Here is a 25,744-nt window from a genome sequence, read left to right as displayed (position 1 = left end):
GTGGTTTATGCTCCCGAGTGGCGTAGATCAGATCAAAACACTAAGTGACAACACTGCCCCCATGCTGCGGAAGGAATGATACGGCGTATCTCAATTTTCAGGTAGTAAAAAAATATATCGAGTGCCGGATCTACAAGGAGCCGCCCCTTTTGTGACGAAAAACGACATTACAACACTCCGAATCTTGCGTCTGCATTAAGTATGCGTTCAAAACAACCGCGACCTAGAAAATCTCTGACTTCCGAGTTCAGTTCGTTCAAGACAATTAGGAACTCGGTGAAAAACGAGCTCCGACTGGGAAAAAATAGTTTTGAATGGTCATCCAACTCTGTTTCCAAGTCGGAAACTGGCGTCATTCTAGAGCTCCGACTTGAAGATCACTGATGTCATGATTTGAAAACCTCCTTTTTTTCCGGAGTTGCAAGTTGTCTTGAAAGCACCAAGAGTTTGTAGAAAATTACGCTACCATTTGTAAATAAATAAATACAATGTTAACCTTTATTTAACTAGGCAAGTCAGTTACAATGACGGCCTAACCCAGACGATGCTGGGCCAATTGTTCGCCGCCCAATGGACTCCCAATCACGGCCAGTTGTGATACAGCCTGGATTCGAACTAGGGTCTGTAGTGACACTTCTAGCACTGAGATGCAGTGCCTTAGACCACTGCACCACTCAGGAGACCAATAAAGGCCTCTAGTGGCCAAATGGCCAATTTAGCATGTGCAGGGCCGTTGAGGGCTTCCACCATGCTTCTGCCATTTTGGAGTAGTCAACTGGGTGGGGATTCCTATGGGTTGTAGCCTCAATGGCGCTGCCCATGCTGTCACAGATGCTATAATGGCACAGATATAAAGACGAGTCTGCTGCTACTCTTGTTTATTTTCTATCCTGATTTCCTTGACACTTTTACCCCTACCCACATGCAGATGTAATGTTAATGACCTAAACTACCTCATACCCCTTCACATTGACTCGGTACTGGTACTCCTATATAGCCTCATTATTGTTATTTTATTGTGTTCATATTTCCTTTTTTTTGGCAAATATTTTCTTCGTTTTTAGCTCTGCATTGTTGGGAAAGTGCTCATAAGTAAGCAGTTCACTGTAAAGACTACACCTGTTATATTCGATACATATGATAAATAGAGGACAAAAATCCGATTATATCTACATCTATGGTGCCTACGCGCTAGTCGCTGCAGGGCACCGCAACAACGCACGAGGGCGCTGCAAAAGACGCTCGAGACTAGGGTGAAAGTTGAAAGGTGACTGATGTTGTCAAAACCTAAACCAAAGATGTGTATAACTTCCCCAAGATAGACAACAACGTGTAGTTTCCAATGGGAGCAAATTAATCATAGTGGGGAGAACAAGCAAGGAGGTGGGCAGAGCCAAGCACGAGCTAGCGAGATCCTATTGGCGCGTTCTGTGAACGTTCTGGAACGCCTACTATGTGAAGTGCGCGTGCGCAATAAAAAAAACCTTTGCCAAAGGGTAAAGTCTACAAAACTTAGTCTGAGTCTATTTTTGGAAACAGAAAACTGTATTGAGATTAAATCTTTCATCGATGAGAAAATTTTCGCAGAATGTCGGCCAAAATCAATCTCGCGCCATCTTCTCCATTAGCTTCCTCTCATCACCATATTTGGTAGTGAGTGGAAACGCCAACCGGATGATTCACATTTATACATCCGGTGAGATATCTGGTTGTACGGCAACTCTTGTAAACATGGCGGAGACTGAACACCATTCAGGTAGCTGATTTAATCGTTTAATGCTGAGTTTTCTGTAATATTAAAATGAATGCAATGGTTGCTCATAAGAAAGAAGTAGAAGGAGATTCCCCATGTGGAACAATGCTGCTCGTAACTTTTCGTGAGCCAATGAATGGGTCCTGGTTAGCAATGTAGCTAGCTAGACTATTTGTTCGTGGTTAAGTAGCTATCTAATTCGAGGCGCTAGCTAGTAATGAGCAAATTATAGAACCTTGTATCATCTATTGCATGATATAGATGATAGCTAGTTAAATACATTTTGTACAATCAGCATGAGTTAATTAATGGCTAATGACTGTTACACTAGCAATGCAACATGCTAACCTAGATAGAAGCTATTGGTAGAATGTGCTAATGCACTGCCACTAGATAGCCATTTGGGCATGAAGTCAATGGATGGAAAAAGGCAATATTGTCCCCGCCTTTCGATGTCAGGCTGTGTCATACATGGTGCCGTAGTTTATACAGGGCACACAGACATTAGTTAGACTATGTCAATGTGTTCATGTGCTGCTCATTAATGACTGTTTTCATAATTTATAAAACTGATGGGTCTAATCCTGAATGCTGATTGGTTAAAACACATTCCAATCGGTTTCTATTCCACAAATTACCACCGGAGACAGTGGACTGCACAGTGAAATGGAACCGATTAAATAGACATTTTAACGTCATAGATTTAGCAGGTGGTCATTTGTGGAATAGTCACCGCCAGGAATGCGGTTTTAACCAATCAGCATTCAAGATTAGAACCACCCGTGGTATAATTAAGTGATAATGCCCGAGAAGCCAGTCTTTGGAGGATATATTTGTATGGGTGTTTGGCCCGACACATCTAGGGTTGCTACCCAAGCCGGCTGGTCTATCAGTTTGGTTGCTAGAGAAGCGACCTAGTCTCTATGGATTCGACGTTCTAAATGTTCTATTGTCATACTGGCTGGCAACGTTATTATCCCTTGCTTGATAGCTAGCCAACTACGGCTAACTTAGTCACGTCGAAATATGCACCCAGAATAACAACAACGTATTTGCATTTGTTGAAGCTGTTTTCTGGTGACACTAATTTGGATATATCTTAACAATGAGCTAATGAGGTGCGATTACGCCTGGCATAGAAAATGTGCTCACTCGTCAGGACGCTGTTGTTCAGAGGAGCTAGCCAACAACACAGCTAACACAATCAGGGCACCCGATTGGCGCAGCGGTCTAAGGCAGTGCTAGAGCCGCTGTTCCTGGTACAGACCCTGGTTTGATTCCAGGCTGTATCACAACCGGCCGTGATTGGGAGTCCCATAGGGCGGCGCACAGTTGGCCCAGAGTCGTTAGGGGTTGGCCGGGGTAGGCCAGCATTATAAATAATTAGCTCTTAACTGACTTGCCTAGTTAAATAAATCACTTAAGCTGGAAAGTCTGCAAAATATCTGCACTTAATTTCGTTGTACCTTTTTTCAATTGACATTTCTTTGTATATATCCATAAAAATTATGCCAGCTGATTCAGGATTTCGACTGGCTGAGACACTGCCCGTCTGTCTTGTCCCAACTCCTGACACATTCATTACAATGGGACAGCTGGAGATCGAATTTGAATATTGAAACAATGTTGCAAATGTCATTGAGACAGACAGCAAGGTTTATACAAATCTCTGCTGTTGAAAACCTAATGTTAGTCTAAAAGAAATGTGAGAATGTCTAGATGCTTTTTATAATGAGATCAATTTTATGAATTGCCTGGCTGGGCTGATGATCCAGCAGATTGCGCAGTCAGATGGAACAGAGTAAATAGGCATTTTAACGTTGTAAATTTAGCTGGTGGTAATTTGTGGAATAGACACCGGCTGGAATGGGGTTTTAACCAATCAGGATTAGACCCACCCGTGATATAGATGCTTGCTAGCTACTTTCATTTTGTACAATCAGCATGAGCCAATTAATGGCAAATGACTGTTACACTAGCTATGTAATTTGCAATAGCTAGCTAGCTATTGGTAGAATGTGCTAATGCACTGCCACTAGATAGCCATTTGGGCATGAAGTCAATGGATGGAAAAAAGGCAATATTGTCCCCGCCTTTCGATGTCAGGCTGTGTCATACATGGTGCCATAGTTTATACAGGGCACACTGACATTAGTTAGACTATATCAATGAGTTCATGTGCTGCTCAGTGATGACGAAAAATCTGTATGGATGGCGTTCCAATGCTTGAGGTGTATCCCATATATAGGCTGCATGGTGTAGGTGTGTCACTGTAGGCCTTAAGTCCTTGAAATATTTTTTGTGTATTTGGTTGCAACTGGAAAACTCCCCTGCACTCTACAATGTTAGATTGTTTATTTTGCCCTGTCACTTTGCTGGGTGGAAAAAAACAAGCTTGTTATGCCTTAAGTTAGAAACCCAGAACATGAAATAATTTAAAGTGCATGTGTACTGTGTGTCATGTATTTTTGTGTGTGGTTATTCTTAAATGTTTATTTATTCCAGAGGGATTACTCAAGCGGACAGTATTGTATTATGTCTCAGAATCAGGCCTCTAACACAGTGCAGCATTAGAATTAGTAGCAGATGTTGCTCCTACATGGTCAGAGTTTGGATATGGTAATCTGGTTAAAGGGATAGTGCAAGTTTTTGGCAATTTAGCTATTTTTCTACTTACCCAGAGTCAGATGAACCCATGGATACCATTTGTATGTCTCTGCGTGCAGTTTGAAGGAAGTTGATGGTAATTTCGCAAGCCATTGCTAATGGTGCAATGACTGGAACAGCTAGCATGCAACTCAAGCTATTGGGACACAGCTGACATGCCATGACTAGTTTCCCCGTCTACTCTTCAGGCTCCTCCCCCGAAGATGACACTCCACCGATCCCTGTCTGTCAGAACTTCATGGTGCCCAAAAAGGAGATCAGCATGTTTCCTGATATGGGGAAGTGGAAACGTTCCCAGGTACGCCACACCTATGATGGGTTTAATTCTAAACCTATCTATAGCCCAGAGGGTTTAGACACCCACTACATGGAAATGGAAACACTCCAGGGGCCTGTTCATTAGGCACCAAATGGAAGAAAATTGACTTAACAGGGAGGGACTACTGGGACAAACTCTTTAGTTTTCCATTGTAAAAGCTTTTAAAAAGTATTCTGTTGTGTAGTCTAATGAATACAACCCAGGTAGTCGGCATGCCTCAACCCAGGTAGTCGGCATGCCTCAACCCAGGTAGTCGGCATGCCTCAACCCAGGTAGTCGGCATGCCTCAACCCAGGTAGTCGGCATGCCTCAACCCAGGTAGTCGGCATGCCTCAACCCAGGTAGTCGGCATGCCTCAACCCAGGTAGTCGGCATGCCTCAACCCAGGTAGTCGGCATGCCTCAACCCAGGTAGTCATGTTCAAGTAGATTAGTCTTTATTATCCCAACCGAATATACAAAGGGTATATATAACCTGTAATGACAGCATTGGAGAACTAGAAAAGTCAGGTCCTCCATTGAGTACTAACCATCTTTCACTCTCTTCCTCAAAGGCGTATGCTGATTACATGGGATTCATTCTGACGCTGAACGAGGGAGTGAAGGGGAAGAAACTTACATGTGAATACAAAGTGTCTGAGGTATGTAGTGACATATCCCTTCAGATGGAAACAATGTTTCTTATTACATGTGTATTGATACACACACACCGCTCATTTAAAGCCCCCATGCAGTCTGTTTAAATCATCACTGTGTCTAAATCACTGTTTATTTAATGAAAATAGCTATGTTCTATAAACAATTTTTTTGTATATACAGTGCCTTTGGAAAGTATTCAGACCCCTTGACTTTTTCCACATTTTGTTACAATTGAAGAAATTGTTTTTTTCTCTCCTCGTCAATTTACACACTACCTCATGACAATGCAAAAACAAGGGACATTTTTGGGGGATAATTATTTATTTTTTAAATTCTCAAATGACATTTACATAAGTATTCAGATCCTGTATTCAGTACCTTGATGAAGCACCGTTGGCAGTGATTTCAGCCTTGATTCTTCTTGGGTATGATGCTACAAGCTTGGCACACCTGTATTTGGGGAGTTTGTCCCATTTTTCTCTGCAGATCCTCTCAAGCTCTGTCAGGTTGGATGGGGAGCGTTGCTGCACAGCTATTTTCAGCTCTCCAGAGATGTTTGATAGTGTTTAAGTCCGGGCTCTGGCTGGGCCACTCAAGCACATTCAGAGTCTTGTCCCGAAGCCACTCCTGCTCTGTCTTGGCTATGTGCTTATGGTCATTGTCCTGTTGGAAGGTGAACCATCACCCTAGTCTGAGGTCCTTAGCAGGTTTTCATCAAGGATCTCTCTGTACTTTGCTCCGTTCATCTTTACCTCGACCCTGACTAGTTTCCCAGTCCCTGCAGCTGAAAAACATCCCCACAGCATGATGCTGCCACCGCCACGCTTCACCGTAGGGATAGTGCCAGGTTTCCTTCGACGTGACGCTTGGCATTCAGGCCAAAGAGTTATATCTTGGTTTCATCAGACCAGAGAATCTTGTTTCTCATGGTCTGAGAGTCTTTAGGCGCCTTTTGGGAAACTCCAAGCAGGTTATCATGTGCCTTTTACTGAGGAGTGGCTTCTGTCTGGCCACTGTAACATAAAGGCCTGGTTGTTGGCATGTTGCAGAGATGGTTGTCCTTCTGGAAGGTTCTCCCATCTCCAGAGAGCAACTCTAGAGCTCTGTCAGTGACCATCGGGTTCTTGGTCACCTCCCTGACCAAGGCCCTTCTCCCCCAATTGCTCAGTTTGGCCTGGTGGCCAGCTCTAGGAAGAGTCTTGGTGGTTCCAAACTTCTTCCATTTAAGAATGATGGAGGCCATTGTGTTCTTGGGGACCTTCAATGCTGCAGAAATGTTTTCGTACCCTTCCCTACATCTGTGCCACGACACAATCCTGTCTTGGAGCTCTACGGGCAATTCGTTCAACCTCATGGCATGGTTTTTGCTGTGACATGCACTGTCAACAGTGGGACCTTATATAGACAGGTGTGTGTCTTTCCAAATCATGTCCAATCAGTTGAATTTACCACAGGTGGACTCCAATCAAGTTGTAGAAACATCTCAAGGATGATCAATGAAAACAGGATGCACCTGTGCTCAATTTCGAGTCTCAAAGCAAAGGGTCTGATTACTTGTAATTAAGGTATTTCCATTTTTATTTGTAATAAATATTCAAAATTTCTACCCTGTTTTCGCTTTGTCATTATGTGTAGATTGCTGAGGATTTTTTTTATTTAATCAATTTTAGAATAAGGCTGTAACGTAACAATGTGGAAAAATTCAAGGGGTCTGAATGCTTTCTTAAGGCACTGTATATTTTAAATAATTTGTTTCCCTTTGAGCCTCCTTTAGCCATTAAAATGCTCAATCTGATCGTGTGGGTGTGTTGATACAAATTTAAATATATTTACATACACGGCCCAGATTGGCAGATAGGATCGTCTAGACACGAAGGGAAAGGGGGATAACTAGTCAGTTGCAAAACTTAAGGCATTCAACCGAAATGTGGCTTCCGCATTTAACCCAAAACCTCTGAATCAGAGAGGTGCGAGGGGCTGCCTTAATCGACGTCCACGTCATCTGCACCCGAGGAGCAGTTGTTGTTGGAGGTTAACTGCTTTGCTCAAGGGCAGAACGGCACATTTTACCACCTTGTCAGCTCAGGGATTCATTCAGCGACCTTTTGGTTTAATGGCCCAACGCTCTTAACCGCTAGGCTACCTGCTACCCCGTTCTCTAGAGCCTACCCCACTTACCCCTACAAAGTAGGAAGATGCATATGAAAATAAAAGGTGACTGGTCGTTGGTCAGACTATTCAGATTGTGATGTTATGCAGTCTGTCAAAACCTCCATCCCACCCGAACAGGCGCTAATTCCATGCGTAAAAAATACATGGAAATCCATTATATTGTATTCTTGCCTTTGGTAGCATCACATACACGGACTACTACTGTCCCTCCTTTTCATGACTTATGGAGTAGTTTGGGAGGTGAAAGGGGAGGGCCATCTACAGCGAAGCTGGCTGTCAGTCAGTGTGAAAGATGGGCAACCCCTTTGTTGCTGTTGTTGGTACACAAACAAAAATAATTCACCCTCTTTGTGTTCTTTTCACATTTATTTCCCTTAAAGCCTTGAAGTAACAATTGATGGCAAATATATGAATTAATTTGAAATGAAAACATATCTTGATCATATTGAAGTATAGCGCCTACCCGAGTCAATACATGGGGGAAGCACCTTAGGCAACAATTACAGTTTTGAGTCTTTTTGTATAGGTCTTCACTAACTTTCATGTCACCTCAATAATAATGAACTATCCTTCTTGGCAAAATTGCTGAAGTGCTAATAAGAATCATTTGTATCCAAATAACAGTTAAATATGTTAGCAGGGTTTTTGTGAATATTTCTGTGTGTCTGTTCTCATTTCAGACCATAGAGAAGCTTTTGGTTCTGTTGGGGACTCTGGACCGCTGGATAGATGAGACCCCTCCTGAAGACCAGCCCTCTCGCTTCGGCAACAAGGCCTACAGGACTTGGTACGCCAAGCTCGACCAGGTAAACACACACACACACACACAAAGGGTTTACACTATCCAGAAGTGTTTTAATAAAATAGATAGAATTGAAATTGTTTGTATGTGAAAGGTTTTGTTGTGATATTCAGTCGCTCTGAGTTTCTGCTAAATGACACAAATGTAAAAAATGGTGTGTGTAGGAAGCAGAGGGCCTGGTTGCAGCAGTCATCCCAGAAGACAAGGCAGCTGCGGCCCCAGAGATAGCTGTGTATTTGAAGGAGGCGGTGGGCAACTCCACCAGGATAGACTATGGAACAGGTAACACACGCAGACAGACACATCCTTAATGTGTGTGTGTGTCCCTGTTTCATATGCCCACTAGAGGGCACTGTTGAAACACAAATCCCATTCTTTCCCTCTTCAGAACGCTGTCCTTTACAAATATATTCTGCCTTTGACTTTGGTATTGCCCACTACAACTCTATTAGTAACAATTGGAGATACTTATATTTATCACATATGTGTGTGTGACTGTCCATGAATGACACAGGTTGTTGTGTTGCCAGGTCATGAGGCTGCCTTTGCCATCTTCCTCTGCTGTCTCTGCAAGATCGGAGCTCTCCGGGTAGATGACCAGTTGGCCATCATTTTCAAGGTGTTTGACAGGTGAGACAGGCACTGTTTTGTGTGTGTGTGTGCACAATCTGTAAACGATTGTATGTGCCTCGTATGGACTATAAATGAAACTACAACTTTCTTTTTAAAACCACACCAGGTATCTGGTGGTCATGCGCAAGCTTCAGAAAACCTACAGAATGGAGCCTGCTGGCAGCCAGGGGGTCTGGGGGTTGGACGATTTCCAATTTCTACCTTTCATATGGGGCAGCTCCCAGTTTGTAGGTAAGAGGCCTACTCCACTAGCCCAGGCAAAGCCTACTTCACCCATGCACAGCGACAGTATTTGAAAATATGTGTCATGCATATTTGATAGTTATAAAGGCTATACTGCAGTGTGGCAAGGGAAAGAGTGACACCCAGTGGTCGGTGTGTCTAATTCGTTTTTTTTCTTTTTTGTCCTCTGCTTCCTCCTCCCTTTGTCCCAGACCACCCCACATTGGAGCCCAAGCACTTTGTCGATGAGAAAGTGGTCAACGAGAATCACCACGACTACATGTTTCTGGAGTGCATCAAATTCATTAATGAGGTGAGAGGGACATTTAGGCAGAAGGAAAAACAGAAAATGGGTGTTCCGCAGGGTTCAGTGTCCATGCCACCGCAGTTCAGTGCATACACACAATGAATTGTGTGTGATGCGGGTCGTGAATTGATATTTTCTCCCTATTGCATTCTATGGGGATTTCTGATGTGTTCATTCAATCATTGAATTGAGTTGACTGAATTTTGGTTCACAACTCTGATCATCATTTTGTGAGACAGAGGAATTGGACTTATGTATTTTTTAAATATATTTTAGTCATTTAGCAGAGCGACTTACAGGTAGTGCATCCATCTTAAGGTAGCTAGGTACGACAACCACATCTCAGCCATAGCGACTAAAGCAGCTATAAGCAAATTCAGTGTTAAGTCATAAGGCCAGTGTTAATGCAAGAAAAGTAAGAACTGATTTGTGTAAGCCATTCCACCGACAAGATACTCACACACACAGACAGTAGCCCATAAGTGAGCCAGGAAACCTGACCAGAAGAGGGTGTGTTGGGTGGAGTGGCAGAGAGAGGGGAATGTGATTTTGAGACTGTGGCAGAAAAGGAGGGGAAGGGAGGAGGTGTTGCTATGTCCTGTTCCTTCCCCCGAAAGGCAAAAAGCTGCTGCAGCTGCGGGGACCTCCCTCCCTTCCTCCCTCTCCCGATCTCTTTCTCTCTTTCACTTTTTCTCTCAATTCAATTCAATTCAAAGGGCTTTATTGGCATGGGAAACATATGTTTACATTGTCAAAGCAAGTGAAATAGATAATAAACAATACAAAATTAACAGTAAACATTACACTCACAAAATGTTCAAAGGACTAGAGACATTTCAAATGTCATATTATTCATATATACAGTGTTATAACGATGTGCAAATAGTTAAAGTACAAAAGGGAAAAGAAGTAAACATAAATATGGGTTGTATTTACAATTGTGTTTGTTCTTCACTGGTTGCCCTTTTCTTGTGGCAGCAGGTCACACATCTTTCTGCTGTGATTGCACACTGTGGTATTTCACCTAATAGATATGGGAGTTTATCAAAATTGAGTTTGTTTTCTATTTCTTTTTGGTGTCTGTGTAATTTGAGGGAAATATGTGTCACTAATATGGTCATACATTTGGCAGGATGTTAAGAAGTACAGCTCAGTTTCTACCTCATTTTATGGGCAGTGTGCATATAGCCTGTCTTCTCTTGAGAGCCAGGTCTGTTTTCGGCTGCCTTTCTCAATAGCAAGGCTATACTCACTGAGTCTGTACATAGTCAAAGCTTTCCTTAAGTTTGGGTCAGTCACAGTGGTCAGGTATTCTGCCACTGTGTACTCTCTGTTTAGGGCCAAATAGCATTCTAGTTTGCTCTGTTTTTTTAAAATAAATTATTTCCAATGTGTCAAGTAATTCTCTTTTTGTTTGGTTGGGTCTGATTGTGTTGCTGTCCTGGGGGTCTGTTTGTGTTTGTGAACAGAGCCCCAGGATCAGCTTGCTTAAGGGACTCTTCCCTAGGTTAATCTCTCTGTGGGCGATGGCTTTGTTAAGGAAGGTTTAGGAATTGCTTCCTTTTTAGGTGGTTGTTGAAGTTAACACAGCTTTTCTTAATTTGATAATTAGTGCGTATTGGCTTAATTCTGCTCTGCGTGCATTATTTGGTGTTTCACGTTGTACACTGAGAATGTTTTTGCAGAATTCTGCATGCAGAGTGCCAATTTAGTGTTTGTCCCGTTTTGTGAATTCTTGGTTGGTGAATGGACCCCGGAGCTCACAACCATAAAGGGCAATGAGTTCTATAACTGATTCAAGTATTTTTAGCCAGATCCTGATTGGTATGTTGAATTTTATGTTCCTTTTCATGGCATAGAAGGCCCTTCTTGCCTTGTCTCTCAGATCGTGCACAGCTTTGTGGAAGTTACATGTGGTGCTGATGTTTAGGCTGAGGTATGTATTGTTTTTTTGTGTGCTCTAGGGCAACGGTGTCTAGATGGAATTTGTATTTGTGGTCCTGGAAACTGGACCTTTTTTGGAACACCATTATTTTTGTCTTACTGAGATTTACTATCAGGGCCAAGGTCTGACAGAATCTGTGCAGAATATCTAGGTGCTGCTGTAGGCCCTCCTTGGTTGGGGACAAAAGCACAAGATCATCAGTAGACATTTGACTTCAGATTCTAGTATGGTGAGGCCGGGTGCTGCAGACTGTTCTAGTGCCCGCGCCAATTCGTTGATATATATGTTGAAGAGGGTGGTGCTCAAGCTGCATCCCTGTCTCACCCCACGGCCCTGTGGAAAGAAATCTGTGTGTTTATTGCCAATTTTAACTGCACACTTGTTGTTTGTGAACATTGATTTTTTTAATGTTTTTTTTTTTCTCCCAATACCACTTTCCATCAATTTGAATAGCAGACCCTCATGCCAAATTGAGTCAAGCTTTTTTGAAATAAACAAAGCATGAGAAGACTTTGGCTTTGTTTTGGCTTGTCATATGGTAATTTGTTAAAAAGCCAATTTGACATTTGCTCAGTACATTGTTTTCACTGAGGAAATGCACGAGTCTGCTGTTAATGATAATTCATAGGATTTTCCCAAGGTTGCTGTTGACGCATATCTGGTTATTGGGGTCAAATTTGTCGCCACTTCTGTGGATTGGGGTGATCACTCCTTGGTTCCAAATACTGGGGAAGATGCCAGAGCTGAGGAGGATGTTTAAGTTTAGCCAATTGGAATTTGTGGTCTGTATATTTGATCATTTCATTTAATTGAGGATACCATCAACACCACAAGCCTTTTGGGGTTGAAGGGTTGCATTATGTCCTTTAATTCATTCAAGGTAATTGGTTAATCCAGTGGGTTCTGGTAGTCTTTAATAGCTGAGTCTAAGATTTGTAATTGATCATGTATATGTTTTTGTTCTTTGTTATAGAGCCAGAAAGATTGGGGAAGTGGTTTATCCATACATCTCTGTTTTGGATAGATAACTGTGGTTAGATTATATGGGTTCTTCAATTACATTGAGCTGACGTGCTGTTCTTTTTCTGTATTGTTTTAGTGATTCACCATAGTGAAGACGTAGGCTCAGGTTTTCTAGGTCTCTGTTTTTGGTTGGATAGGCTTTTTACTGCGGAGTTTACACTTTCACTATTACACTGAAATGTTTTGTCCAGGAAGTTGTCTCGGTTGGTTGGTAGGTCTTCATCTATAGCATTTCTTAATATTGTGTCGTTTGACGCCTCATGATTGAGAGTTGCTCCGTTCAAGTAGACTGTGAACGCTCTGAGACTCTGGGAACACAGTACTACTGCCAAGGGATGAGCTGTAGGTGTACCTACCATAGGAGTCTCCTCAAAGCTTACCATTGACTATGTACAGACCCAGCGTGCGACAGATCTGCAGGAGTTTTTGTTGGTTGTTTCGTCTTGGAGGGCATATTTGGGAGGAAATACAGTCACCTCCAGATAATGTTTGTCCCCCTGGAGGAGGGGGGAGATGTATGCAGGTTTATTTTGCGTATGGATGTGTGCCTTAAGCACATTTCTCTCTCTCTCTCTCCTGTTTGTGTGTGTGTTGTAAGGTCTCTCAGACAAACCGTTGTTCTGCTTGCATATTTTCTCTCTCTCACGTGCGAACACTCACATGCTGATACACAAATGTGCATATATATACACAGTCTCAGCCTCTCTGGGAGGTTGTGTGTAGTGTACTAAACTCACCAGAGTCATTTCCTTCCCCACATGCTGTTGTGAGTCACTCCTTCCTTCAGGGTACCCTCACTAGACCCCACCCCCATCCCTCTCTCCCTCCCCCTCTCTGGTGGAGGCCCGGGGGAAGCCAGGGGCTAGGGTTGGGTTCCTGCCCTGGTCACAAGCCGTCCTCTGGGTTTTGGTGGGGGGGAGGTGCTGTGGAGGGAGACAGTGTCCAAACACTACCACTACATTCATTCAGGGCCCCTCTTACTCTCTTTGTCTCTGTCTGTCTCTCTTTCTTCCCTTGGGGTTAATATAAGGGCACACACACACACACACACACACACACACACACACACACACACACACACACACACACACACACACACAAAGAAAGAAATGCACTCTCCTCACTGGCACCCCAAAAAGTATGAGATGGACAGTGGGACAACTGTTGACCTGCCTGTCATTATGTCTTGTAATGTTTTAGGCTTATATATTCCTTATTGGCTGGTTAGCTAATGGATGAATTTAACATATATTTCACGCTCTTCCCCCTCCCCCCTCTCTCTTTCTGTATTACCCCCCCACCCCACACTCTCTCTCCCCTCCCCCCAGATGAAAACTGGTCCGTTTGCTGAGCACTCCAATCAGCTGTGGAACATCAGTGCTGTCCCCACCTGGTCCAAAGTCAACCAGGGCCTGATCCGAATGTACAAGGCAGAGGTAAGAGGAGAGACACCCCATAGAGTGAGAACAATCTAAATCTACACTTAAAAGTGTATGATGAACCTTGACAGTGGGTCCCCCTAAAATAAAGGTAAACGATAAAGAAAATGTGTCCCATTAACAGTTAAATTGCACTTGGTTTCTAACACGTTTTGAAGATGTATATATTTTAGTTAACACAGTATCCTATGACAACCAAGACATAAACAGTGGAGTCATAGGTCAGTCAGGTTACAAGGTAGTTGTACTTATCCCATTAAGATATTAATGAGTCATACTCTCCCAAATCAAGGGGTAAATTTCATTAGTTGAAATCAGACTGTGCTTTTTAAAGATGAATTCTGTTATCTGGATTTCCCCAGTGGCCGTTTGAGGTACTACAGAGTAGGGATTCAATTTCATGTCAGGGGTAATGAAAGTAGTTTAATCATTAATGTTTACAAGGTCATTCAAACAGAAGTGTAGTCCTCCCAAGTGGAACGGAAGAAAGAGACTTATAAATAAAAATCTTGTTTATTAATACTCAAATATAACTTAGCGTTATGTCATTTCCTATCTTGAAGTGTGACTATAACTGTAAATGTGTTCTGAAGAGCGAGTAGGCTAATGATTCTATTGAAGAGTTAGAGGCAGGCAAGGGTTAAACGAGAGAGGAACTGAGAGAGCGGAACAGTGTCTGTGTGTGAGAGAGTATTGCTGGCCCCACCCCCTTCTCCTGCCTGAGCCCACATCCTGTGTTTTCAAGAGTGGGCCTGCTAGTCTTCCCAGAGCTGAGGGGCCAAGCTGTCTGCTAACACCCACCCACCCATCCCCCCCCCCCCCCATCCTTCCCAGGCTCGCATTCCACTCTCCCTCCCCCGGCCCCACATAGGGAATCAGCTCTGTGCTCTGTCTCGCTCCCTCTTTTCTCTGGTTCTCTCTACCGCTGTCCTGCCTCTAGCCTGCTGCTTGCTTCCCTCCTCAGCCCTTTCGCAATTTCTCCACTTCTGCTAGGGCACAACAACAAAATATGCAACTCTCAGAAAAGCCGTTCTGTTCAAATGTTTATCCTGACCCTGGTGTGGACTTTTTTGGGGGAGTTAATTTACAGACGTTATAAAGTCAATTGACAAAGACTGAACAAATGCGGATTGAAGAAGTACTTACCTTTTTTAGAGACCTCTGATACTTGATACCAGTGTAGTATGTCAAGGTGCCTGTTGTATGAACCACAAATCAACTAAAATAGTTATTATTGGGTGTTATGCTATTACCATGTAATGACAAAAAATAACAGTTCATTTTTTATTATTTTTACTGCTTATCACTTAACCATTATTTATTCACATTACTTAATCAAATATTTCAGTTGTGTATATTACATTTGTTTGATGGCTTTTATTTCATTCCAACTCATATCATCTCTATTTATTTACATGTTTTATTTAACCTTTATTTAACTAGGCCTATGCTGTCTGACAAAATCACTGTTTTAGTAGTTCTTCAAAGTAAAAAAGGCATATTTTATGACTTCTGAATACTAACTATTGATCACTTAGATCATGCATTTTCAGGTAGAGATACATCCCCTGTTCTTCTCTGTCTCTGCCCCACACAGACCAAACAAGTAGACACGCAATGGATTATGGTCATTGTAGTTAGTTTAGCACAGAAAACGTGGTAATTATGTTTAATATTGGGCTTTTGGAAACTATAACTCCCTACTACATTGCACAGTTCGGGCTTGATCTATTGCTAGAGAAACTGCAGTGAGAAAATGCGCATGGAGCTCACAGAAAAACGAAATGGAATTCTAATAATTGAACCGACTTCAGTCAATTACTTGTTTAAAGAACAGTCAATCGGTGAGCACTAATACTAGGTAAATACTGTAAAGTGTTACCCAAGGTTGCGCAATAATAATTTTGACTCCACACATCTAAATCTTTAGCATTTGCTGTTGATTCACATTGTTTATTACTTTGAGCCACTGAACTACCGTATATCAGTCATTTTCAATGGACGGAGGCACAAGGAGACATTGAATCATTTCACTCTTGGCAGCTAGAGATGTAGTGTATAAAAAGAAAAAAAGTCACACTGTATATGTTCCCAACATTTTAATGGTAAACAAACACTTCGGCACACTGTGCATTCTTCAGGGCTGCAAATGATCAGCGACGCAACATTGCGTTAACAATCTGTGGAAGGAAGCTCTCGCTAGCAAGCTTTGACACATTGCTTGATAGACTAGTTTTAGACCAGTTTTACAGGCTGTTCTGAAGATACACCCACAGAGATTTTGGCAATGTGGTATTACAAAGTAGTAAGCAGAAGCAATGTTAGTCATCTGTGAGAGGTCAAGGTGTTTCTTTTTATTTATATATATTTTATTGATATATTTATTTATTTTGACTAGGGACTAGTGTTCAATTTGGAACTGGGCAACTCAATCACCCCAACAGTCTATCACCTCTAGGAGTGTGAACTACCTGCCAGGTGCGGCCGTCTCCATTTAATTGTTTTTAATGGCGATCACACGATCGTAGAAACAGGCATGGATTTGAGGCCAACAATGACTGTACTCAAAAACTCCCATTTTATTTATCAAAGTTTCATATGCCTGCGATCTGAGTGTGAAGTTAGCTGGTTCGCTGCTGCCCAATGCCACGCCCAGTCGTGTTTCTTCTCCACAATGAGTCTGGATTAGTTTTCCTACCTGACGCCTTGTAGAATGCAAACACATTCTGACTCTTCTAATTGGCCCAAGATTCCGATGGGTTGTGCCAGAGCCATCATTGGCTTTGATACTCTGATTGGTTAGAGACGATCCAATGATGAATTTGTTTCGTACAACAGCCCTCATTTTGAGACGTCCATGGAGAGTATAAATAGCAATGTCGGGTCTGGAAGTGGCTAGCTAGCCATACGAAAGGCAGATACAACTCTCAATGTTTAGACGAATGTAAATGTGACCAAATTGTCACAGCCAGAGGTAACTGAGCCAGGACTGGCAGCTGTGGATGAGATGAAAGATGACCTGATAAGGGTTAATGCTAGCTGTCCTGTGGTAGCTCCAGTCTCTGAAGCTTCCCTTGTATTATGCTAGAGCCGGGAAAGTTGAACATTTAAGCAAATTATCAGCGATGCAAATTTGTGATAACCATCAGTGATTGGAAGCTCTTGCTAGCAAGCTTTGACACCTTGCTGGATAACAAATCCACCAACTTGCTTTTTTAGAGGCTGTTTGGAAGAAACATCCATAAGTGGAGATTTTTGCTTTATTTCAGGACATAGACCACCTTATGTGAATTGCACGAAGTTGCTTGTTCTAGACAAGTCCATAGCTTTGGCTTTGGTTGGTGTGTATGGATGATGCTAAACCAAGTTTGCACTAGATGAAGTAAAGCAAGCGTCAAATTGTACCATTTCTGTTCTTCACCACCGGTCCTCTATTCGCTTTGTCTATTTCTCATAGGTTAAACAAATATCTCAAATGTTTCTCATCTCTGATACCCCATCTCTTTCTTTCCTGTCTCCCTCTTTCTTTTTAACCCCCCAAATCTCTTCCTTATCTTTCCCTCTCTTTGACCATCTTTTTATCTCCCTTCATCCTTGTAAATTCCCTCCCTTCTCTCTTTCTCCTTGTCTATTCCTAGTGCTTGGAGAAGTTCCCTGTTATTCAGCACTTCAAGTTTGGCAGTCTCATCTCCATCCAGCCTGTGAAGCCCTGACGGCCATCCAAAGAAACCATGTGTGTGACGGAGAGACCAAACTCCCAACATCCCTTGAGGATGAACGCCCGATCCTCACCCAAGAAAGATCCCCAACTTCATCCCTAATATTAGCACAGACACCAACCCCAAAATAAAGAGACAAAAAATACCCTCCCCAAATTGCCAATGACGGCACCACGATCATCAGTGACTCAATTCCGTTTTGTTTTGTCTTTCTATCCCCCTGAAGATTGAAGCGTTTTTGTGTGTGTCTCTGTGAGTAAGCGTGTTATGGAAAGCTGTCAGTCATTCTCAATGCAATACTGAGAGTGTGTACACCTTTACTAGTGTGTCTATTTATTTATTTCTATAAATGTACGAATGCTGACCAGGGTCGTGTTCATTAGGCACCAAATGGAAGAAAATGGACTGAAAGAGGGGACTACCTGAACTTGTCCAATAAGTAACACATTTTTTGTTTTCTGTTGCGTAATATTTTGGAACGTTTTCCATTGTGTGCTCTGATGAACACGCCCCTGGTGTAGCGGGGATAGGTTAGCCTTGTTGGATAAACATTGCCGAGACAAGAGCTTGGCTTTACTGTGAGTGGCCTGATGTGTATAGCTCCTACCCCATACTGGACTCTTGAGTCCTTGATACAGAGCTGTTTTTTATTTTTTTTGATTCTTCATTACAACGAGTTGTGATATAAATGTGTTTCTCTGATTATTTGAGATATTCTAATTTCTTTAGCAGTTCTGATTTTTGTTTTGAGTGTCCACTAATGTTTTGGCCAACTGTTTTCAGTTTTGTTGCATAATGTCTGTCATTATTGCCTGTATGAACATCCAAGTTGTAAGTCATATTATAATAATTTGTTAATTTTGGTGTTTGGTCATTATTTCGTTGAAGCTGGTGGTTGGTTTTGAAAATGTCAACGTTCTCAAAGAACTTATTCTAATGAAATAGGGTTAGAAATTAAACATTAAAACAATGTGAATATACCCTTTTGACACTATTGTACCAACCTGAACTGTACCGTGCTGGCTTGGTCATCTTTCTTTCACATAGGCCTTGTCTTTTCCAACCCTGTTCCAGCAACCATGGTGGATGTGTAACCATGCCAGAGCAGTACAGCTCCTCTCAGCTTGGGTATGGGTCTGCTCAGTATTGTTAAAAGGGTTATAGTCATACCACTGATGGTACACAATTATCAACCAGACTTTGGTATATTGGGGCTCAGTAGGTCACCAGTAACAACACACATGATTGATAAGTTAAGAAGAGGTGGGGCTTACTCAGTGGAAGCTATAGGATATTTCAATTTGAACACACAGATCTGGAGTACTGGTTATTTTTCTTCCTGGTAGTGGAGAATAACCGGAAATGTACACCTTGTGGAGCACATTTTACATAAGGTGAAATCCTGTCGTCAATGTGCTGATAGGATGAGCTTAGTTTGTAAACCCAACCTTTTGTCCCTATGGACGGCCAGGTACCACAAAGGATCTCCAGTTAAAGTCGGAAGTTTACATACACCTTAGCCAAATACATTTAAACTCAGTTTCTCACAATTCCTGACCTTTAATCCTAGTAAAAATTCCCTGTTTTAGTTAAATTAGGCTCACCACTTTATTTTAAGAACGTGAAATGTCAGAATAATAGTAGAGAATGATTTATTTCAACTTTTATTTCTTTCATCACATTCCCAGTGGGTCAGAAGTTTACGTACACTCGATTAGTATTTGGTAGCATTGGCTTTAAATTGTTTACCTTGGGTCAAACGTTTCGGGTAGCCTTCCACAAGCTTCCCACAATAAGTTGGGTGAATTTTGGCCCATTCCTCCTGACAGAGCTGGTGTAACTGAGTCAGGTTTGTAGGCCTCCTTGCGCGCACATGCTTATTCAGTTCTGCCCACAAATTGTCTATGGGATTGAGATCAGGGCTTTGTGATGGCCACTCCAATACCTTGACTTTGTTGTCCTTAAGCCATTTTGCCACAACTTTGGAAGTATGCTTGGGGTCATTGTCCATTTGGAAGACCCATTTGCGACCAAGCTTTAACTTCCTGACTGATGTCTTGAGATGTTTCAATATATCCACATAACTTTCCATCCACATAATTTTCCTTCATCATGATGCCATCTATTTTGTGAAGTGCACCAGTCCCTCCTGCAGCAAAGCACCCCCACAACATGATGCTGCCATCGCTGTTCTTCACAGTTGGGATGGTGTTCTTCGGCTTGGTTATTATGATGGTCATTATGGCCAAACAGTTATATTTTTGTTTCATCAGACCAGAGGACATTTCTCCAAAAAGTATGATATTTGTCCCCATGTGCAGTTGCAAAACATAGTCTGGCTTTTCTATGGCTGTTTTGGAGCAGTGGCTTCTTCCTTGCTGAGCGGCCTTTCAGGTTATGTCGATTATAGGACTCGTTTTACTGTGGATATAGATACTTTTGTACCTGTGAAGATGCTGGATTAAACAAGATCCTTGCTGCTGTTCTGGGATTGATTTGCACTTTTTGAACCAAAGTACGTTCCTCTCCAGGAGACAGAACGTGTCTCCTTCCTGGGCGGTATGACGGCTGCATGGTCCCATGGTGTTTATAGTTGCATACTATTGTTTGTACAGATGAACGTGGTGCCTTTGGGTGTTTGGAAATTGCTCCCAAGGATGAATCAGACTTGTGGAGGTCTACAATTTTTTTTCTGAGGTCTTGGCTGATTTCTTTAGATTTTCCCATGATGTCAAGCACTGAGTTTGAAGGTAGGCCTTGAAAAACATCCACAAGTACACCTCCAATTGACTCAAATGATGTCAATTAGCCTATCAGAAGATTCTAAAGCCATGACATCATTTTCTGGAATTTTTCAAGCTGTTTAAAGGCACAGTCAACTTAGTGTATGTAAACTTCTGACCCATTGGAATTGTGATTCAGTGAATTATAAGTGAAGTAATCTGTAAACAATTGTTGGAAAAATGACTTGTGTCATGCACAAAGTAGATGTCCTAACCGACTTGCCAAAACTATAGTTTGTTAACAAGAAATTTGTGGAGTGGTTGAAAAACGATGACTCCAACCTAAGTGTATGTAAACTTCTGACTTCAACTGTATAGGCCTATCAATAGATAGATCCAGGCATTCATAATGTCATAGTTAAATGTAAACACGCATAGGGCTCTGTCTCTCCCTCTCTCTGCAGTAGATCCGAATTCTCCACGCAAATTCCATTCTTAATTTCTGCCTCGTCACTGTCGGTAGTGCGCGTTCCAAAAAAAAGTGGCCCCTGAAAGTGCCGCTTGCTGCTGCATAATTAAAGGGAGGAGAGGAGACTGAGCATATCGGTCGGAATCACCCTATATTCATCCCAGCCCCCACCTATTTAAATGCGTGGAGTGACTGCTGTGTTGTGATCATCAACCGCTGGCGACGCAGATAAGGATGGGGATGGTGGAGGGGCTCTTAGACCATGCGCGCGGGTAAAGCAACATTCTGTCACTCCAATGGGTTAAAAGAAACTACACGCATACTCTTAGTGATGATAGGATATAAACTTCTCAAAACGAACGAAACCGCCTGAACAGAGGCACTTGCGTGTATGACAAGAGCAACTGCTCAACATTTTGCCAAGGGCCAGTGCACACTACGTACGTTACCCATTTTCTATGTGTTTGTTATACGACTATTGTAGTAAAGCCAGTTGTGTCACTATACATGAGTGTTGTTACAAAATTGTAACGTGAAACCACATTCTCCCGACTGCACCAGTCTTTGGAATTATTTGTGGGACCGATGCTATTCATTTCGAATCCACGCGGAGGAGCTCGCTCTACACCACTAAACGAACCATAATCCACAACATTTGTCACAGTGGGAGGAGAACGCTCTCATTTTAAAGCTTTATATAAAAAATATTTTCTAGATCGCTTTTTGGAGATGAAACCACGACCAAATTATCCAAATAATAATCGAAATAGAGAGATAATTAAAAAAGCACAATCAGATCTCCATTACCCGTTTGGCTAAAATGGCTACATTAATTGTAACCTATATAAAACGCATTCTGATCTTTATTAGTCGTAGTATCCTAAAATCATGCTAAACAGTAGTCTAATCTAATAAAACTGACGCGCATAGTGATGCTTTCTACTTACGACCTACCTATACCAAATTATTATGCACAACGGCAAATGGAAAACAGCGCCGGCAACCGAGACTTGAAAGAGTAGCCTAGGCTAAAGGTATAGCTGCGTTTATGTGTTGGACGTAGCCTACTGCGCTATCTCAAATTGAGAGGAGTCGAGAGGTTTCGGGTTGGAATAAAAACGAGGGAGACAGGGAGAGAGGAGGAGGGATGGGAAGCGGAATGAATGAGGAGGGATGAGGTTGGGGAGGGTGGCGAGGGAGGGAGCAGCGAAGCCGAGGTCAGCCTGAGGTGCCGCTACATAGGCTTTCTAATACCTTCATTCATTGATTTTGAAGAACACCACCAAGTGGCATATAGCGGAGATAACACGACTGCAAGTTTTGGGGGGGAATGCCTGGCAAAAAAAGCTCAGAGCACACAGCAAAATCCCAGTCAGCAAGAGTGTGCACTGCAACCAAGCACACGTAGACAGTCAGTCATATGTGAGTTTGGACTAGAAATGAACCACTGCCTTTTCTCAAATGGACCAGCTTTAAACACAATCTCTATTAGAAACAAAATATATCCTGCATTGTTACAATGCTGCACTCCACATGATTCTAACAACCAATTCGTTCAAATGGTATCAAAACTCACAGGCTACTTTTGTTTTGGATTTACACCGTCCCCCCCCCCCCCCCCCGTCCCCCCATTTATCAATAACCTGAAGTTAATAGCCTAGTCCAAAAAGCAGAGGCCTCGTAGACAGTCTTTAGACTACGAGGCTCATGAAATGAAATGTAGTAGCCCCAAATACATAATAAATGTCATGGATGTCTTTGTGTTGATAACCAGGCCTTTCTGATCTAGCGGAAGTGTTAAAAATTGCCGTTGATACATCTGCATATCTATTAAGTTACCCACAGTGGTATGAGGAGAGGAACTGAATGGTGTATGCAACATAAGAATGAAGGCCCCCAATCCTATTTTGTAACACTGGTTACAGAATAGGCCTACATCTCTCCCTTATTGCAGCATGTGATTGACTGTCTCAATAGGGACAGAATCCCTCAAACATCAGGTGATTATGGCTCTGACTGTAGTTTCAGGGAATAATAAACATATGAGACAAAATATGACTTCCAACACAGTTTGGGCAGCATACCATTCAAACAATAAATCAAGGAAGGAGTGGATTTGTTTTAAAATTTTTATTAAGATTATAAATTCTTAACAAATATGTTCTAAAACAGTTTTACCCGGTGATATACAATTTAATATGCACAAAAATACAAGAATAGCAACAAAATATGGAGAGGACGAGTGAAAGACATCTTTATTTCAGTACACATAGTGCTTATAATGTGTGGATGTATGGCAAAATTATGAGCTTGCCTTTTTAGAACAAAAGGTCTTAACATTTTTGAAAACAAAACTCACAAAACCAAGCCATGTTGGCATCATGAATTACTGTGAAGGCTTGATCAGTAACTTTTTGTTATAGGTTCAGGGGGAACGCTCAACAGATCGAACTGTCAAAAAAATACCTGGATTGATTCGATTACACGTGCATTCTGGGATTTGGAGGAATTAATGGTTCTGATCAGAGATGAGGTGGGAAGTTGGGTAGCCTACAACAAGTACATCAATAGAGAGACGCAGCAAGCTGGTTCAGTTAATGCACCCACGAGTTTGAGAGGGAAATTTAAGTCTGAGCCATTGCGCCTTCACCTGTCAATTTATGTGTGGTCAGAATGTGCCATGTAGTTTCCATGTAACATAGCATACTACTGGTGTCCGACTCTTAAGAATGAGTTTCGATATCCAAGGTTTAAATATCAACCCAGAAATACAAGATATTAAACCAAGTACAACACAACAGTACTTGTGTAGCATATGTTTAACTTTTTGTTAGTTGTTTACCGTATTAAACCACTACGCACAACAAAAGCATGTTGCAAAGCCATCAATGGACACACTTTTCTATTTAGCCTGGAGCCGAGGCTACATTAAATGCTTGCTATTCAGTCACAATACTTGTGGAGCGTCTTAAAAACGATACATTGTGTTCAAAAGTGTTCTGTAGGAGAGATCAAATCAAAACAATCCGCGAGCGAGACATTCAACCACTTTCAATGTTTGCAACAATAGCTAGCAGTAGTATGCGTTGGGTTTAAGGCAACGAAATCAACTTCGTTAGATAAAATTCACAACTACCATGTAAAAATGTGTTATGTAGACATGTTCGGTTTAAAAGGAAACGCCTGCACATCATGTAGCACAACCATCTCTCCGTAAAAACGAGTTAACAAACAAAAACTGTTCAATGTTTAAATAGCATTTCTTGCAAAAATAAAGTCAATTTGATTTAGACTTTGTACAATTTCATAAAGTGTTTGATTCTAGTTGACCATGGAGTCAAAAAGCTACAATAGCTCTAGTCCATGCCCCTAGGCTCGCTAGGGCTTGTTTGCTACAGAACTGTCCGTTCAAGGCTTGCTCAAAGTCCGCCTGTCTGCTCACCAGCCCCGAAAACCCCGAGCCGAAAATCGAGATCAGATTGGAAATGTTTGACGTGTCCAAGTGTTCCGAATTTGCGTAGGAACAGTCCTCGAATTTCGCCCTTTTACATGGCGTAAAATCCGGTACATCCTCAATATCGGATATATAATATTCAAAGTCAACCTTGCGTTTCTTGGCTGGGGACTGTGCGCCCTGGCAGCACTGTTGGAACGACGCGCAGCAGTCCTGGTGAAGGTACCCATTCTCCACAGTGGTCACTACGTGCGTGTCCAGATCGAGCACTGTCGTTTTGTTGCAGTGTAGGTTGTTGTTCACCGTGGAAAAGTCACAATTCGATACAGGGTAAGCCTCCGCACAACAGCTCCGGTAGAACGAGGGCTCTGTCTCCTTGCAGACCTCGTCGCTTTGGAGAGAGAGAGGCGCGGAGCAGGCGGATGGGGCTTGGATATGCGTTGACTGCACTGCTGTTAGGTGGCTTACTGGCAGCAGCGCACAGCAGAGACTCGCCGGTTCGCTCACCCCGTCGTTGCCGCAGCAATCCCCGCTCTGCTCCTCGCAGTCCTCGGCCAAATCCAGCGGGTTTAACTCCTGGATCTCGTTGCAGACGGTCATCACCTCCTCGTACTGCTGCATCCTGTAGATCTCCGCGTACTTCTCGTTCATGTAAACCTGTCTGGCGTTCCTCAGTACATAGGAGACCAGGAGGTTTTTGTGCAGCTTGATGCCTCCTCTCTGCGTCCTGGAGTTGTGAATCTTCCGTAAGGAAATTGAGATTAGACTTTGTGCATCCACTGCACACTCCATCGTGTTGATCATGGTGGTGATATAGTCGTTTTCGCTCCTCTCCGACTCAGAAAAGCGACTTTCTCTCAGTGGAAGTCACGATATTTCGTTCGGGGGCGAAGGCTTAAGTCAGCTCGGTAGTGAAACATTGAACACGGCTGTCCGCTTCCCTCTGTATGCGAGCAAGCAATCATTTGCTAGGGGTACTTAGCCAGAGTATATATATTTCGAGGAGGAGTCGGCCCATCTCCGCTTGCGCCAATGAGGACCCGGCCTCCCTATTGATTGACATGCAAACTCCACCCATATGTGGTGCTCAGGGCCAATCAGACAGAGGCGGTTCTTCTGTGCTATTCAAATTCCAAACTGACTACCAAACTGGAATGCTCTCATGAGACTCACTGGGCTAGAGCGCCTGGTCAAATAGTAGCGTACGTGTGTGTCTCTGTGACAAGCCTACATGAGAATTCAACTTTTCTGATAGATTCATCTAAACAAAAAAATGCCAGTAATATATAGTACATGAATCTTAAATAATGAATTCGTTTCAGATCTTAATTCTGCCACAAACAAAGAATAAAGTCTAGGCAACTTAACATGAGTGTTTAGAATAATAAAATAATTCATTTCTAATCTGATTGATTCATTCATTGTTAAATGATCTGTTTTCATTTGTATTATTACTTTG

At 42.4% G+C, this 25,744-nt stretch overlaps 2 protein-coding genes across 2 annotated transcripts; one reads left to right on the top strand and one right to left on the bottom strand.

The window, feature by feature from the left end:
- Window positions 1-1,723: 1,723 nt before the first annotated feature.
- On the top strand, window positions 1,724-18,497 carry ptpa (protein phosphatase 2 phosphatase activator). The gene is made up of 10 exons (NM_001141756.1): window positions 1,724-1,756; window positions 4,609-4,718; window positions 5,293-5,379; window positions 8,230-8,355; window positions 8,516-8,633; window positions 8,882-8,981; window positions 9,091-9,215; window positions 9,419-9,519; window positions 13,810-13,917; window positions 17,559-18,497. The coding sequence occupies exons 1-10, from the start codon at window positions 1,732-1,734 to the stop codon at window positions 17,631-17,633; spliced, it is 975 nt and encodes a 324-aa protein (NP_001135228.1). The 5' UTR covers window positions 1,724-1,731; the 3' UTR covers window positions 17,634-18,497.
- A 4,449-nt stretch (window positions 18,498-22,946) lies between these two features.
- On the bottom strand, window positions 22,947-25,267 carry ier5l (immediate early response 5-like). Its single transcript, XM_014143424.3, has one exon. The coding sequence runs from the start codon at window positions 25,087-25,089 to the stop codon at window positions 24,169-24,171; it is 921 nt and encodes a 306-aa protein (XP_013998899.1). The 5' UTR covers window positions 25,090-25,267; the 3' UTR covers window positions 22,947-24,168.
- Between the last annotated feature and the right edge of the window lie 477 nt (window positions 25,268-25,744).

The sequence above is a fragment of the Salmo salar genome, chromosome 01 (genome assembly GCF_965601325.2).
Source record: "Salmo salar chromosome 01, fSalSal1, whole genome shotgun sequence".
Lineage (NCBI taxonomy): Eukaryota > Metazoa > Chordata > Actinopteri > Salmoniformes > Salmonidae > Salmo > Salmo salar.
Note: the sequence above shows the minus strand (reverse complement) of the source record. Positions and strands in the feature narration are given on the sequence as shown.

Coding starts and splice junctions, on each gene's coding strand:
- ptpa (NM_001141756.1), top strand. CDS start 1,732: ATGGCGGAGACTGAACACCATTCAG. Junction 4,719..5,292: donor GGAAGTGGAAACGTTCCCAG/GTACGCCACACC, acceptor TCTTCCTCAAAG/GCGTATGCTGATTACATGGG. Junction 8,356..8,515: donor GGTACGCCAAGCTCGACCAG/GTAAACACACAC, acceptor TGGTGTGTGTAG/GAAGCAGAGGGCCTGGTTGC.
- ier5l (XM_014143424.3), bottom strand. CDS start 25,089: ATGATCAACACGATGGAGTGTGCAGTGGATGCACAAAGTCTAATCTCA.